The sequence below is a fragment of the Dama dama genome, chromosome 23, assembly GCF_033118175.1.
Source record: "Dama dama isolate Ldn47 chromosome 23, ASM3311817v1, whole genome shotgun sequence".
NCBI lineage: Eukaryota > Metazoa > Chordata > Mammalia > Artiodactyla > Cervidae > Dama > Dama dama.
In genome coordinates, this window is record NC_083703.1 from 30,604,648 (window position 1) to 30,618,600 (window position 13,953).

General features: G+C 43.6%; 1 protein-coding gene across 1 annotated transcript in view; it reads right to left on the minus strand.

Annotated features, from left to right (window-relative positions):
• Positions 1 to 13,953, minus strand: part of FAM171A1 (family with sequence similarity 171 member A1) — a 135,057-nt gene that overhangs the window by 9,264 nt on the left and 111,840 nt on the right. The window contains exons 6-7 of the mRNA XM_061126281.1: positions 4,003 to 4,119; positions 507 to 621 (exon numbers count right to left, since the gene is read on the minus strand). Of these exons, the coding sequence (XP_060982264.1) occupies positions 507 to 621; positions 4,003 to 4,119 (232 nt within the window). The remainder of the gene's footprint in view (positions 1 to 506; positions 622 to 4,002; positions 4,120 to 13,953) is intronic.

Below are 13,953 nucleotides of genomic sequence, written 5' to 3' on the forward strand. Positions count from 1 at the left end.
CACATTATTCATTCAAAAGCAGAGTCAACAATAAACATTCTTGCAAGTCAGTCAGATGAGGTGTCACAGAAAGAAAAGTTTGGCTTTGCCTTGAGAATATCATCTCTTGATTACCACTTAGGACCTATTCTGTGGGAATTGTGACAACCATTGAGCTTATTGTTTTATGACTCCTCTCTAAAAGACATTACACACCGTGTAATATCTCACTTTGCCTGCAACTTATATGACAGATATTCAGTTCTTGCTCAAAAAATTTTTTTTAAAATATTTATTTATTGGTCACACTATGTGGCAATGTGGGATCTTAGATCCCCGACCAGGGATCGAACCCATGCCACCTGTATTGGATACTCAGAGTCTTACTCACTGCACCACCAGGGAAGACCCTTAGATACATTTTTATGAGAAATAAAGACCTCAACTCAGGAAAGGACCTCAATATCAATACTTGTGCAAGAAATTCCAAGTTAAAAAAAGACAGAGCCCCAATGATAAAACTTTACCTGCAATAATATAAAAGGAGACACAGCAAAACCAAAAGAATGAAAGCCATTCCTCCCAAGATGGCCAAAAGAAAGACTGTATGATACGTGGTGATGTCCTGTGTGACAACTGGACCTGGAAGGTCAGAAAAGGGCATTTTAGATTTGTAAACACCTTTCACTAAAAAGAGAGCATAATGTTTTTCTTCTTCCTTTTTTCTGGCCATGTGTCATGTGGGATCTTAGTTCCCCATCTAGGGATCGAACACGGGCCCTCGGCAGTGACAGTGTGAAGTCTTAACCACTGGCCCGCCAGGGAAGTCCCTTTTTTCTTATTCTTATTGGCTGGAGTGTGGAACAGGGGCCAGATGCAAACACCCTTTAGATGTTGTGCCTGCAGCATCACCATAATTCCCCTCAATGGAAAGGGACCAAACCATGGCCAGAGCACTGTGAACACTCAAATTCTGTATGTTGCATCCATGGTCCCTCCTTAATCAAGAAGAGAGCCGCATTTGGTGCCATGTTCATCATTCTAAATACATGACCTTTGAAAATAAGAAAACTAGATACATGAATCATTTCATGAGTGGGACTCATCCACTCACAGACATGGCATGAACACCTGGGGATTTTATGACACTGCAGAAGGAAAAAACAAATCAAAACACAAAATTTTACTCACAATTTCCCTGGGCAATGATTACTATGTACTGCACCCTTGGCCTTAACAAATCAGTTGAAATGTATGAAATAAATTTACCATGACTTAAAAAAATCCACAGCCTATTACAGGGATATCAAGTGTTTCTAAAATGCCTCCCATTAAAAAAAAAAGAAACATCTTTCTAGTATCTTTTCAAAATGGCTAACCTGATGTGGCCACAGACTTCTCCAGAACTTACAGACAAGGTGATCAGAACTAAACCTATTTTCTCTTTAATTTACCTTGGGAAGAATCCCAAGAGGTAGTTTAACTTACTCCTTATGTTCAATAGCAGTAAGAATCTATCTTAACATTGCTAACAAGGGATTGACAGCAATAACGAAAATCTCCCCCAAATTATAATGTTTGGGCACTTACTGGTGTCTAAGTATGCAGACAGTGCACCAAAAGATGGGAAGGAAGGAATATAGTTATTACACATAACATCAGAGGAGCATTGTTATGATTATTAAACACCATAAAGACCCATTTATTCATTGATTTTTGATATTTTAAGGGATACATTTCTTTAAAATCTTTAGGAGGTAAGTCTCTTAAGCTAGATAAACCCAAGGAGACTTGTTGATTTTTGAAAATAGTGACATTCCTTAAGTTCAAAAGACAACATCATCCTCTCCCAATTATAAATCATTTCAATGGGGTGAAAGTGAATATTTACAAAAGTTGGAAAAATTACTGACGACAATGGCCTTAACAGTTTACGGCCTTAATTGTTCAGAGAAACAATTTTTCTTTTTTTTAACACAGAGCAACCCCACAAACATAGGTAATACCTTGGCAGGGGTCATCAAGAAATCTGAGGTACACGTAAAAATCATTTTCAAATAATGGAAGCTCGGTCCTTTAAAGTACCTAAAATATTATTATTTTATTGAGTTGGCCAAAAAGTTCTTTCAGGGTTTTCCCTAAGATGGTATGGGAAAACCTGAATGAACTTTTTGGCCAACCAAATATCTTCTGCTAAATGGAAATCTTTATAAAGATTTCAGTTCCTTCTTAACCAGAGAATAAAAGAGAAAACTCTAATTATTTTCTTGTTGGTTTTGGCTTCATGAAAGCACAGCATTGCTGTGATTTGTCTTAATAAAAGTGATGACTATGAGATTACCAGTATATGTATTCCTATATTAAATGCCACCAGGGTTTATACACTATATGTTTTTATGGCCTTTTGTCTCTTCCTTCATTGCTCCTCAGCAAGCTTGGGTCAACCTACATCTAGTAGTCTAGTTCTCTTTCTCTTCTTTATAGAAGTACCTATTAATCTGTCACATAACACATCATCAGGGTTCTTGGAAATAGATCTAAAATAAAATTTAACTTTAATGCACAGGTTTTGTAGTCTCTACTTTGGTTTTTAAGGACTTTTTTTCTTTACTCATAATCATATTCCAGACACTTCAGATTTGGAGACTGGGACATTTATGTACTCACTTCATGCCCACGTGGCTACAAGAACAATACAGTAAAGGGAAACACATACTCTTAAAACCTAGATGTGAACTGTACATTTTCTAAGGGTGGGACTATAAAGTAAAGGTAACAGATTTTTCAACACCCATCTCGGGTTGGCCTCTATCAAATCAGTTACTTTGGGAGTCCTAAGTGTTCATTCCAGTGATAATTCCATTGATAAAATATTTTGTACTTCCATTTTGGAACTGCCTTCATGGTTAATTGACAAGGGTCAGCTTTTAATCATAGCACATCTTTTTAAATAAATATCTAAATTTTATTTTTATTTTTTTGAGGCAGACCACTTTTAATGTCAATATTGAATTTTTTACAATATTGCCTCTGTTCTATGCTTTGGATTTTTGGCCTCGAGGAATTTGGGCTCCTAAGCTCCCTGACCAGGGATCAAACATGCACTCCTGCATTGAAGGTGAAATCTTCACCACTGTACCACCAGGGAAATCCCCAGCATTCTGACCTAGCTCAACTACTTACTTTATTCACCAATCTTGGCGGTCGGTGAGTTTTAGATATGTCTAAGAAAAATCAAAGGGACCCTTGAACCCTCTGAGCATGACGACTGGCCACCCATGAAGAGTTTCACTAAGGATAGCAGTCCAAGGGAGACAGGTTCTAAAGGCAAGGCATTGTGAGTAATGGAAGCCATCACTGGAAAGACTTCTCCTAAGGTAACTATTTTGAAAAACAAACAAACACAAAAAAACCCCAGCAATTCTAGAATACTCATAGGGATAAATCAGGGTGGTTAGGTTTAAAAATAAATTTACACTTTCAGTGAAAATATTGGTGAAATTAAATTTTAGTGAAAACTATGAGTTAATTCATCTATCCTGAATGGAGGAATATTCTTTCAGACATAGAACAACAGGTTTGCTTTTAAACCTTTCAGAAATGCCCAGTCAAGTTTTTTGCCCCAGGAAGCCTGCAACAGTGACTTGCTGCTGGTCCCTCTAGTGAGTGCCTTTTCCTATGTCCTCTCTTCCACGAGGCCACAGCTGTTTCAGGAATTAGGGAGGAGGTCTGAACCACTTCTGTGGGCTTTAGATTAAGAATTCCCTATGGCAGCTGTGTGAGCAGAACAGATTTGAGACAAGACTATTTTCTTTGCATTATTCTTACCCCGGAAGGGACAGTTCCAACCAGAACTCCCCCACCCCCACCAAATACCTTCTTCTCATCATTTGATTTTTCACACATTCAACTATATTTTAAAAAGATGTGATCTCTCTGCTGAAGTCACTTTAAAAAGCACAGGTAGCCTGAACCCTCAAAAAAACTGGTTGCCGTCAGTGCAGGTGTTGGGGATCCTGTTACCTGGGTTGGGAGGAGACATGGCAGCCACCCAGTACCCCAGCTGAGGGGCGATGTATGTCCACGTCAGCTGACTGCCTTCCTGGTGCACGAGGCCAAGACCGCTCTTCAGCCACGTTCCTGTGGGATGTGGAAAAAGGCTTCAGCCAGATGCACGCAGAACTCCTAGTTAAGGCTTAAGCACATAGTACAAATCACCTTAAGTTTCCCATTTAGAACCCATCAGAGAGCCGAAGGGTCCAACTCTTGTGGAGCAACTGCATCTAGCTTTCAGGAAAGCGTTTTACCTTGCCTTCCTGATTACATTACTCTCAGCCACTTTATCACAAGTCCCTTCTTCCAAACACAGATAATTTTAGCAGAAGCCTTTGGAGTTTACTCGTCTGTCACCATGGCCCATCTCCTCCAGAAGCCTTTGGAATTTAGAAGCAGAATAAAGGCAGCATAGAAACTGTTGATGGGAGGGGAAAGAAGAGGGGAAACTCCAATCCTGTTTATATGCCTTATCTTCAAACAAGTAAACGGATTTCCTATCTGGAATCGCAGACTGGTGCGATCAGAGTTGCTTCAGGAAGTTTAAAAATATATGTACAGAGAGACTCTTTGGTCCCATCTTTGCAAATTCTAACCCAGAAACCTGGCTCAGGTGAGTATTTTATGAAGCTTCCAGTTGGCTCTGATGCTGAGAGACACCGAGTGAGTCCAGGTCTGTGCTGCCTTTCAGTTAATACTTTAAAGAGTATTTCACATGAGTGAGCACCTACTGTGTGCTGGCTCGTCACAGCAATGTGCTTTATACATGTTATCAGGAGTTTCACAACGACGCTACAGAAGAGGACTCATTTTCCCCTTTTAGACACTGGAGACTGGTGAGACATGAAATTCTTCTGAGCCGTCCCAGGGGTAGAGAGCAAAGCAGGGGCAGAGTAGGTCTGTCTGTCCTCAAGACTGGTGCTATTTCCTCTACTCTGCCCTGCTGCATCCCCTGCTGAACTTGCCAGCATTTGACAGCATTTTCACTTTGTAAGGTTCCCAAGGAGAGTGCTGGCTAGGGCCCCCACCAGCCCATGCACACCCACTGGACCCACCAGCCCAGACATATGGGTCACTTACACAGAGCTCCCCCTATGATTGATCACCCACCCCCTGAAATGGCCATGTGTGGATTCCTGTCCCCTCCAGGTCTAAATGCATCAGCTATGCACCAAATATTCCACCTTTCGGTCTCCAAATCCCTGCCTTTCCTAGGTATATACACACAGACCACTGAGCTTCCCAGATGGTGCTAGTGGTAAAGAACCCACCTGCCAATGCAGGAGACATAGGAGACTCGGGTTCCATCCCTGGGTTGGGAAGATCCCCTGGAGGAGAGCATGGCAACCCACTCCAGTGTCCTTGCCTGGAGAATCCCACGGACAGAGGAGCCTGGTGGGCTACAGTCCATAGGGCTGTGAAGAGTCTGATATGACTGAAGCAACTTAGCATGCACGCACAAGGTGGCGAGAGTGGATTTCCTTCCCCGCCGAGGAAAAAAAAAAACAATACTTGGCAGGGCTTCTAGGGCCTATCAGTTGCCATAGCAACATTCAAATGTATTGGGTGGAAAGGTGCCCCAGCATGCCTCCCATCCCTTCCCCTCCCTCCCTTTCCCCACGTTACTCCTCCTTCCTCCCCCCAGCTTTCCTCCTCCTCCTCTTCCCCCTCCTCCTCCCCTCCTCCTCCTCCTCTTCCCCCCTTCTCCTCTTCCCTCCTCACCCTTCTTCCTCCTCTTCCTCAAAGACAGGAGTTGAACAAAGAAGGAAGATGGGGGAGGCCAGGCATCAGTGGGTGCTTTGTATTGTCTGACCTCCCCATGCAACTGGCTGAACCATGGCTCCGGAGGATTTCAAGTTAGACAAGAAGATAAGCTGGAAGCTCTATAACGTGAGTATGAGGATGCACTGGCTGAAGAGCATCAAGCCAGAGATGGTCCAGCCACTCTGAGCTTCACATACTCACTCCAGGAGCTGCTGAGGAAATGGAGACCAGGGCATGTGACACATGCAGCTAAAGGGGTTCTGTGTTGAGTCAGAAAGTCTGCCTGAAGGCAGAGAATGGATTGTTTGCCACCGCTTCCGGTTTTCCCCTGGGGAACCCGCGATGTTTAGCTCATGACTTATACACCCCACCCCACCCCACTCCCACACGCTCTCCCACAGGAGCGGCCCCGCCAGGATCTCCTATCAGCCAGGAAGCGGCCTGCATTCTTTGGTTTGCAGTTTCCCTCAGATTAGATTCTTAAGTCACTGCTCTTCAAGTGGAGCGGATACAAGGTCAGGCTAAAAGGACCCAGAGGAAAAGAGATGGGGCTCAGAGTCCTAATTCCTGTTGATCACTCAAGGGAAAGCCACCTACCTGGATGGCTGGCTTTTGCCCTGGCTTTCTACAGCACAACACAGCCGCATCAACTGGAAATGGACTTTATTTTTAATATTTATTTGGCTGTGCCAGGTCTTAGTTGTGGCATGCAGGATCTGTTAGTTGTGGCATAAGGGATCCAGTTCCCTGACTAGGGATCGAACCCTGGGACCCTGCACTGGGAGAATGGAGTCTTAACCACTGGACCACCAAGGAAGTCTTGGGAATGAACCTTTTTTTCCCCCTAGAAATGGACTTTTAAAACATCTCCCAATTACACTAGGAACAAGCCTAGTGAGTGGACACACACCCACACCCACACACCCACACACCATACAGGCACTCTAGCCTATGATGCTGGTGGGAGCCAGAAAAGCCAGAAAGGCAGAACCCAAGCTGCTTTGGGAGCACAGTGAGGAAGGAATGCCACCTGGGGATGAGGTGGGCTCTGGTGAACAGGCAGGACTTCACATGGGGGTGGCGGGTGGGGGCGAGCAGAGAGGAAGAGGAAGGAACAGACGCATAGAGGGATGGAGAGTGTAGCGGGCAAGCTTGATGCATGATGCCAGGGACAAGAGGGAGGGCTGGCGCAGGGGCCCCAGTGCCATTAGCAATGAAGAGCCACCAGGACCTGTCCTTGGAGGCACAAAGGTGAGGTCAGAACTGTTCCAACCGCCTGCCCTCCCCAACTCCTCCACCCCCTTAGCTCTTCCCAGGTTGGTCCTCCCAACACACACTTTTACCCGAGTCCATGACTTTGCCCTCCACTGTTCCAACCTCATGTGCTTTTCCTCTCTTCCTAAAACTTACCCATCCTTCAAGATTCAAGTCACATCCTGTTTATCCTGAGTCCCTCTTGCATGTGGGGGCCTTCCAGGTCCCATCAACCTCAGGGCACATGTTACTACATCATCTGTTTTCCAGAAGCATACCTTGCCTAAACTGCTAACCCCAAGTCCTATATTCCTTCTGTCTTCTCAGCGCCCAAAAATATTCCTGGTGTGGGAACATGGTGGTATTTGAGTGTGAAAGCCAGACGTGCAAGCCCCTCCCCTGCCAAATAATATCAGATGACCTTCTGTGCAAAGCTGGGTGTGGTTGGCAGGAGAGATCTCCTTACAGGAGTGCAGTTAAGCTTGGGATTCTCCTCTTTCTGACCAGAGAGAACAAAGCCAGCTGGGAAAGAGGCATTTATTTCGGACTAAGTTTTCCGGAAAATGTACACGTGTTCAGTGAATAGAGAGGGTGACGCCGTTTTAGGATTCAACAATCATGCTGTTATTGGCAAAAACTATTTCCAAGCTTTCTGTGTTTTGAGGGAGGAAATTGGCTGCAGGGAACACAAGAATTAATGAATTGTGTACCAGAAACATATGCTTCTCATCACTGAAATCCTGAGGGTGTGGGATGAGCGTGTTTTCCCACCTGAGGAACTACGCACATACGAGATTCCTGTACTCGTGAATGGGGAGCCGGTGCCTGGAATGGAGGCAGGACAAACAGACCCCCGCAGAGTCTCTTTTGTTGAGTGGGTTATATGACTGCCGGACCTGCAGCCAGCGTACAAAGAGCGGGGACTTCCCATCCCTGTGGGCACCTCAGCGCTGCTCAGACAGATTAGGGGAAGATCCAGGTTGCTCCTGCTTAGAGATCTCCACGTGCAAGGTCTCTTGCTTGTTCTCTTGCCTCCCGGGTGGGGCCAGCCTCTGGACACTCCTGGCTCAGCACAGTTGCCCGCAAGGCTGTCCAGGTTAAGCTTGTCTCCTCTGTAGCTCGGACATTAGCGCAGTGCCTGTGGTCATAACAGCATAATGGGGCTTCCTGCCGACTCTCTCGGGCTCTTCTTCATGAGTGGGTCGTCCAGGCAGGTCTCAAGGTGGGTCATCTGGTGATGGTGTGCAGGCAGGAGGACTCCATACTTCCTCGTGCCCCACGGCACCAGCCCAGCCAGGTTGCCACCTTCACGCATGCGGCCACTGCCCAGGGAGGGTGGCTGACTGTGAAGTGGGTGTGTCAGGAGCAGGCGAGCTGGTGGCTGCTTGTGTCTCTGTGCTGACAGAGCGCTGAGCTGTGCCAACTACTGAGGCTGCATGTATGTGAAGGTAGGAGAACCATTCTTTGGCATCACCGCGGGAATGAAATCCCGTGGTACTAAAATTTCTAGATCATCAGCTTCCAAGTGGTTTTTAAAGCATTTGAACTCTTTCTTTTTAATGGAATCTTTGTATTAAGACAATTAAGAAATTAATATATAAAACAGATAAACAGATAAAAGACAAGCTTCTCTGCAAACAGATGGAGAGAACCCCCCCCACCCTGCAACCCCCAGGACATCTCCCGAACATGGTTTAGGAGTTATTCTTCTATAGAACTTGGGCCAGATTTGCCTAAGTTTGAAAAGGCAGTTTTCTATAATTCTAAAAAGTGTTATTTACTCCAGCCTCATAAAGTAGAATATAATTTTGATTTTTTCATGGTAATTCAGGGTCATTGTTATGATCAATTGATGCCGGTCCTTAAATATTGACGCCGTTAGGTCCCTACAGAGGAACAAAGTTGTTTGCTCTCATACTAAACAGTTTCAACCATGGCTGTGTTTTTCTTCCTTCTCCCACTTCCTCCCTCCCCTCCCCTCCCCTGCCCTTCCTATTGGCTTTTACCAGCTCTTCTCTCTCACCACCACCAACTCCCAGATCCCCACCAGGGAACCAGATAGCCTGCGACATGAAGACTGCATCTAGAATAAAGTCCACAGGCAGCCACATGAGGGACAAATCCAGCCGTGGAGCTGAGACTGTGAATCCAAATTCACTACTTTGCTTCTTCAACACACACTCGCAGATCAGTTTTCGTCTGAATTCTCTAGAGTGAAACCTCGTGCAAGGGAAAGATTCAGAGATCCTTTCAAGGAGAAAGACTTTAGTTACCTATACAGCTGGTAAGGTTTGTTGTGGGTATAAAGCACCACGAGGTCTTTACTTGGAAGCTGCACTGAACCACAATGCTGATTACACACAGTAATTGGCAGGCTCAGAAAGATAACGCCTTACATTTAGCTTATAAGATCTGACGGGATCTGTTAGCAATCACCAGGGGTGCCGCTTTCTTGCTTGGTTACCAAGCAGGAATGAAACCAGCCTTTATTTGCAAAATATAAAGAAGAGTGAGTTCAAAAAATTTTAAACAAATGGCGATTCAAAGGGAAAAGAACTCTAAAATGTGAAAAAAGAGCTCCAAACATAATGTCTTATTAGAATATGACTGATAGGGTTCTGATTTTCCTTGCTTTTCCTGACTGGCCCACTTATTCTGCCTGGATGCCTCTATTTTATCTGCTGTATAAGCTCATCTCAGGATTTGGTAACAAGCAGAAAAGACTGTTAGGAGGAGCACTATTGGTTTTGAAAAGGAAACTGTAAGTGAACAACTTGCCCTTGGAACAGATGACACATTGAAGCTGGCATCCTGCACCTCAGCCCGTATACAGAGAAAGACTCTTGCAATGGGACTTGTGACCATGTCACACCTTGGGACACCGGGCAGATGAAAGTCCAGCACGATCAAGGATCAACTGACAGCATGGACAATTCGCCCTTCCTAAGATAACACCTAGTGTGAATTCCAGCTCTGTGGATACTCGAGGAGGGTCCAGCTGGGGACAGGCAGTCCCTGGTGGCTGCTTCACACTTCCTTTGTCACGTAAAAATAAATGCTTCATCACTTAAGCACTTGTAGTTGAGGATTCTACCAACATGCACAGCTAATGTATTCTGTTTTTTTTTAAGTCTGTATTGAATTTGTTACAATATTGTTTTATGTTTTGGTTTTTTGGCCATGTGGCATGTGAAATCTTAGCTTCAAGACCACGGATTGAACCCACACCCCCTGCATTGGAAGGTGCAATCTCAACCACTGGACTGCCAGGGAATTCCCGTAACATATTCTAACTGATGCATTTTTTTTTTTTTTTTTTTTTTTTTGTGAAAGAGTCTGCAGTGAGTTTGACTAGGTCTATAAGCTGGGATGCGAAGAAATGTCACAGCCATGCAGAAAATCCATCTCAAAAAAGTTCTATCAATTTAAAGGTGAATATTCACTGTGAAACAGAATGTTTCTATTTCTATGACTTAACTGTTCACTGTGAACTATTTGGAAACATTCATGGCAAGATGTGAGAACATACACACGTGCATGACACATGCATGAACTTAGATGGTAGGAACCTCTTTCTGTCCTGCCCTTCAACTGTTGGTTTTGGCCAGTGACTGTCTCCTCACTTAGGCTGTGGTGACTTTTGCTGAATAATAGATATCATGGGCATTAGCTTGTTTGAGGGCAGACTTCTTAAGAGAGATATACTGCTCAGGTCCAGAGTGAGTGCTTATTACTATTACTACTTATAATCATAACCACTCCCCCCCCTCAACCCTGCTTCCAAGTACGTTGCATTTCTCTAGAAACCAGCATAGACTTACTTCCTAGGATTTCCATCTGCATTATCTTAAGCCATAACCTCTACTGCATTTTCCTACCAGCTGCACAATCAGAAGTGTCAAAGTCTGAGTCTATTTTATCGCCTGCTTTAACAAAACCTTAGTAGGATGAGATCACCCAGAAAAACCAGAAAAGCCCACCAGCCTTTAAGTCACATTCATCAGTACAGCAGAAATAGTGACACTGCCTATTTCTATGACACTGTGGAGCAGCCTTCTTTTTTCCAAATTAAAGTCTATGCCTTTGAATAGTATGTTCCCTTTCTTGGGATTATTTTTCCATGAACTCTGTGAGGAGGATACATTCCTTGTCAATTACACTGCAAAGTATTTATTTACCTGGTGGTCAATTATCTAACCATGCTAGTTGAAAGCAATGGAACTGAAGAGTGAAAGTCATATACAGATGGTTGGATTCCTATAGCTTCAGGCAAATACATTTTGGGACCAGTTTAAAGAAGAATAAAATTAACGGCAACTCGCTATAACCAACGACCTTCTGTTCAAAGCATAAAATCACAGGTATAATGAATGATTAGAAATTAAAACAAGAAGTCCATCTGTATTCAGCTATAACATGTTCCCTGGGTATTTTTAGGGCAAATTTTGAGGAATAGATTCTTAAAAATAAATTTGATCCAAGCAACTGATTTTTTTTTTTCTCCTTTAAACTTTAGCTGAGTGATCACAAGGCTTACTGAAACAAATTTTAGGAGACAGCAGTAATGGGAAACCGTAAAGCTTCTGGCAGGGAGGGCTAGACAAAGTGCATGCCTTAAATAGGTAGCCAGAAATATTAGCATGCATAATAGCATTAATAAAATTTAATGAGAGAATTTTCAATTTACAATAGGTATATATAAATTCCCAGAAAGTACTATCAGAGTGGAGGCTAATTAAGCCCATATGGAGAGAAATTTTGTTCATTACCCACTAAATCTAACATTCATCTTGCAATTATATGTCAGATGGGGCTGGGTGAGGAACACAGTCCAGGATTTAGGAGGCATGGCCACTCCTCTTCAGCATTAGGAGATTCATTCAAAACGAAGGTGGCAGAAGACAGTGAGGTGACAAGCATCTGGACAGATGCAGTAAGATGCTCTCAACCAGAGCTTTGTTCAAGAGCTTGGTATAAGGAAGATCTTGTTCAAACGCAGATTCTGATTCAGTGGATCTGGAGCAAATCATGAGGTTTGGAGTTTGAATAAACTCCCTGTCCAAGGATCACTCTTTGAGTAGCAAAGCTCCACATTATTTGTACTTTTTGTGGGTGTGGTGATTCTTTCAGAAAACCCTAGAACCATTTCCTATAATGTTGCCGGGGTTCATCAACTGGGTGGCCAGTACTTGAAGCAATTTCAGAAATATTTCTAATATATTTCATGAATAATCTAGTCACTTGTCAGACGACCGGTCGGAAGTTGACACACATCTGAGTTCACTCCATAGGCTGCAGCGCATGAAGGCTCAGGGCCTCTGAGTGAACTGGCTACTGTAGGTGTGGCCAAACTGGTTCCAATCTGGGGACCTTTGTGTTGACCATTGTTTTTCTGCCCAGAATGTTCTTGCCCCCCAAGACAGTCCCATGTTAGGTTCCTATGTGTCTCTGGCATCTTCGCTCAAATAGCACTCCTCCAAAGCCTCTGTCCAGCCAATCATTCTCCCTGACATCACCCTGCTTAAATTCAATTGTCCTACAGCACTTACTTAACGCCAATAAAGTAAACCGGTTCATTGTCTGTCTCCTCCATTCAGAACCAAAACTTCATAATTACAGGTGCCTTCCTTGACTTGTTCTGTCATTCAGTTCAGTTCAGTTCAGTTGCTCAGTCATGTCGGACTCTTTGCGACCCCATGGACTGCAGCACGCCAGGCCTCCCTGTCCATCACTAACTCCCGGAGTTTACTCAAACTCATGTCCATTGAGTTGGTGATGCCATCGAACCATCTCATCCTCTGTTGTCCCCTTCTCCTCCCATCTTCAATCGTTCCCAGCATCAGGGTCTTTTCAAATGAGTCAGTTCTTCACATCAGGTGACCAAAGTATTGGAGTTTCAGCTTCAGCATCAGTCCTTCCAATGAATATTCAGGACTGATTTCCTTCAGGATGGACTGGTTGGATCTCCTTGCAGTTCAAGGGACTCTCAAGAGTCTTATCCAACACCACAGTTCAAAAGCATCAATTCTTCGGCACTCAGCTTTCTTTATAGTCCAACTCTCACATCTATACATGGCTACTGGAAAAACCATAGCCTTGACTAGATAGACCTTTGTTGGCAAAGTAATGTCTTTGCTTTTTAACATGCTGTCTAGGTTGGTCATAACTTTCCTTCCAAGGAGTAAGCATCTTTTAATTTCATGGTTGCATTTTTTTCCGCAAAAAGCCTAGAACAGAGTAAAATCTGGCACAAAGAAGATGTTCACTATCTATTTGCTATAATGAGTGAATTGTTCAATTTTTTAAAAGAGAAGCCAAGAACAGAATTCCCAAGGAAATCTTTCAATATTTAAATGTTGGCAGCAAATTAAAACAAAACAAACAAATAAATGCCCCCAAATCAACTGTATGGGCCAAACAAAACATCTGGGAACGGATTGTTGTTCTGCATCCCCAGATCCAGTCCATTATTCTGTTAAGCCACATTAAGTCTTGGCATAGAAGCAGGAATGCACCAAAATCTGATATTCTAGAACAGGAAGAGGATTTAAAGTCTGAAGGAAATTGTGTTTTGAATCTCCCCTTCTCCATCCCTAGGATAACATACATGTGTACCAGGTACTTCCCTGTGCTGAATCTCAGCTTCTTTCTGATTAAGAAAGAATGTAGGGTTGCTATGAAAACAGTGATGAAAAATGTTGGTTTATGATCCTACCTGTTTTACTAATGAATAAGCTCAGCTGAGAATGAGTAGACCAAAAACATATATACTTTCCCCAAATGGTCCTATATTTCTTCCCCTCCAATTTAGGTGTATTTCAAACCGCTTATTTGAAATGGCAAGTTGTAATGCGCAGATCAAACCCATGTCTCTTGCACTGACAGGTGGATTCTTAACCACTG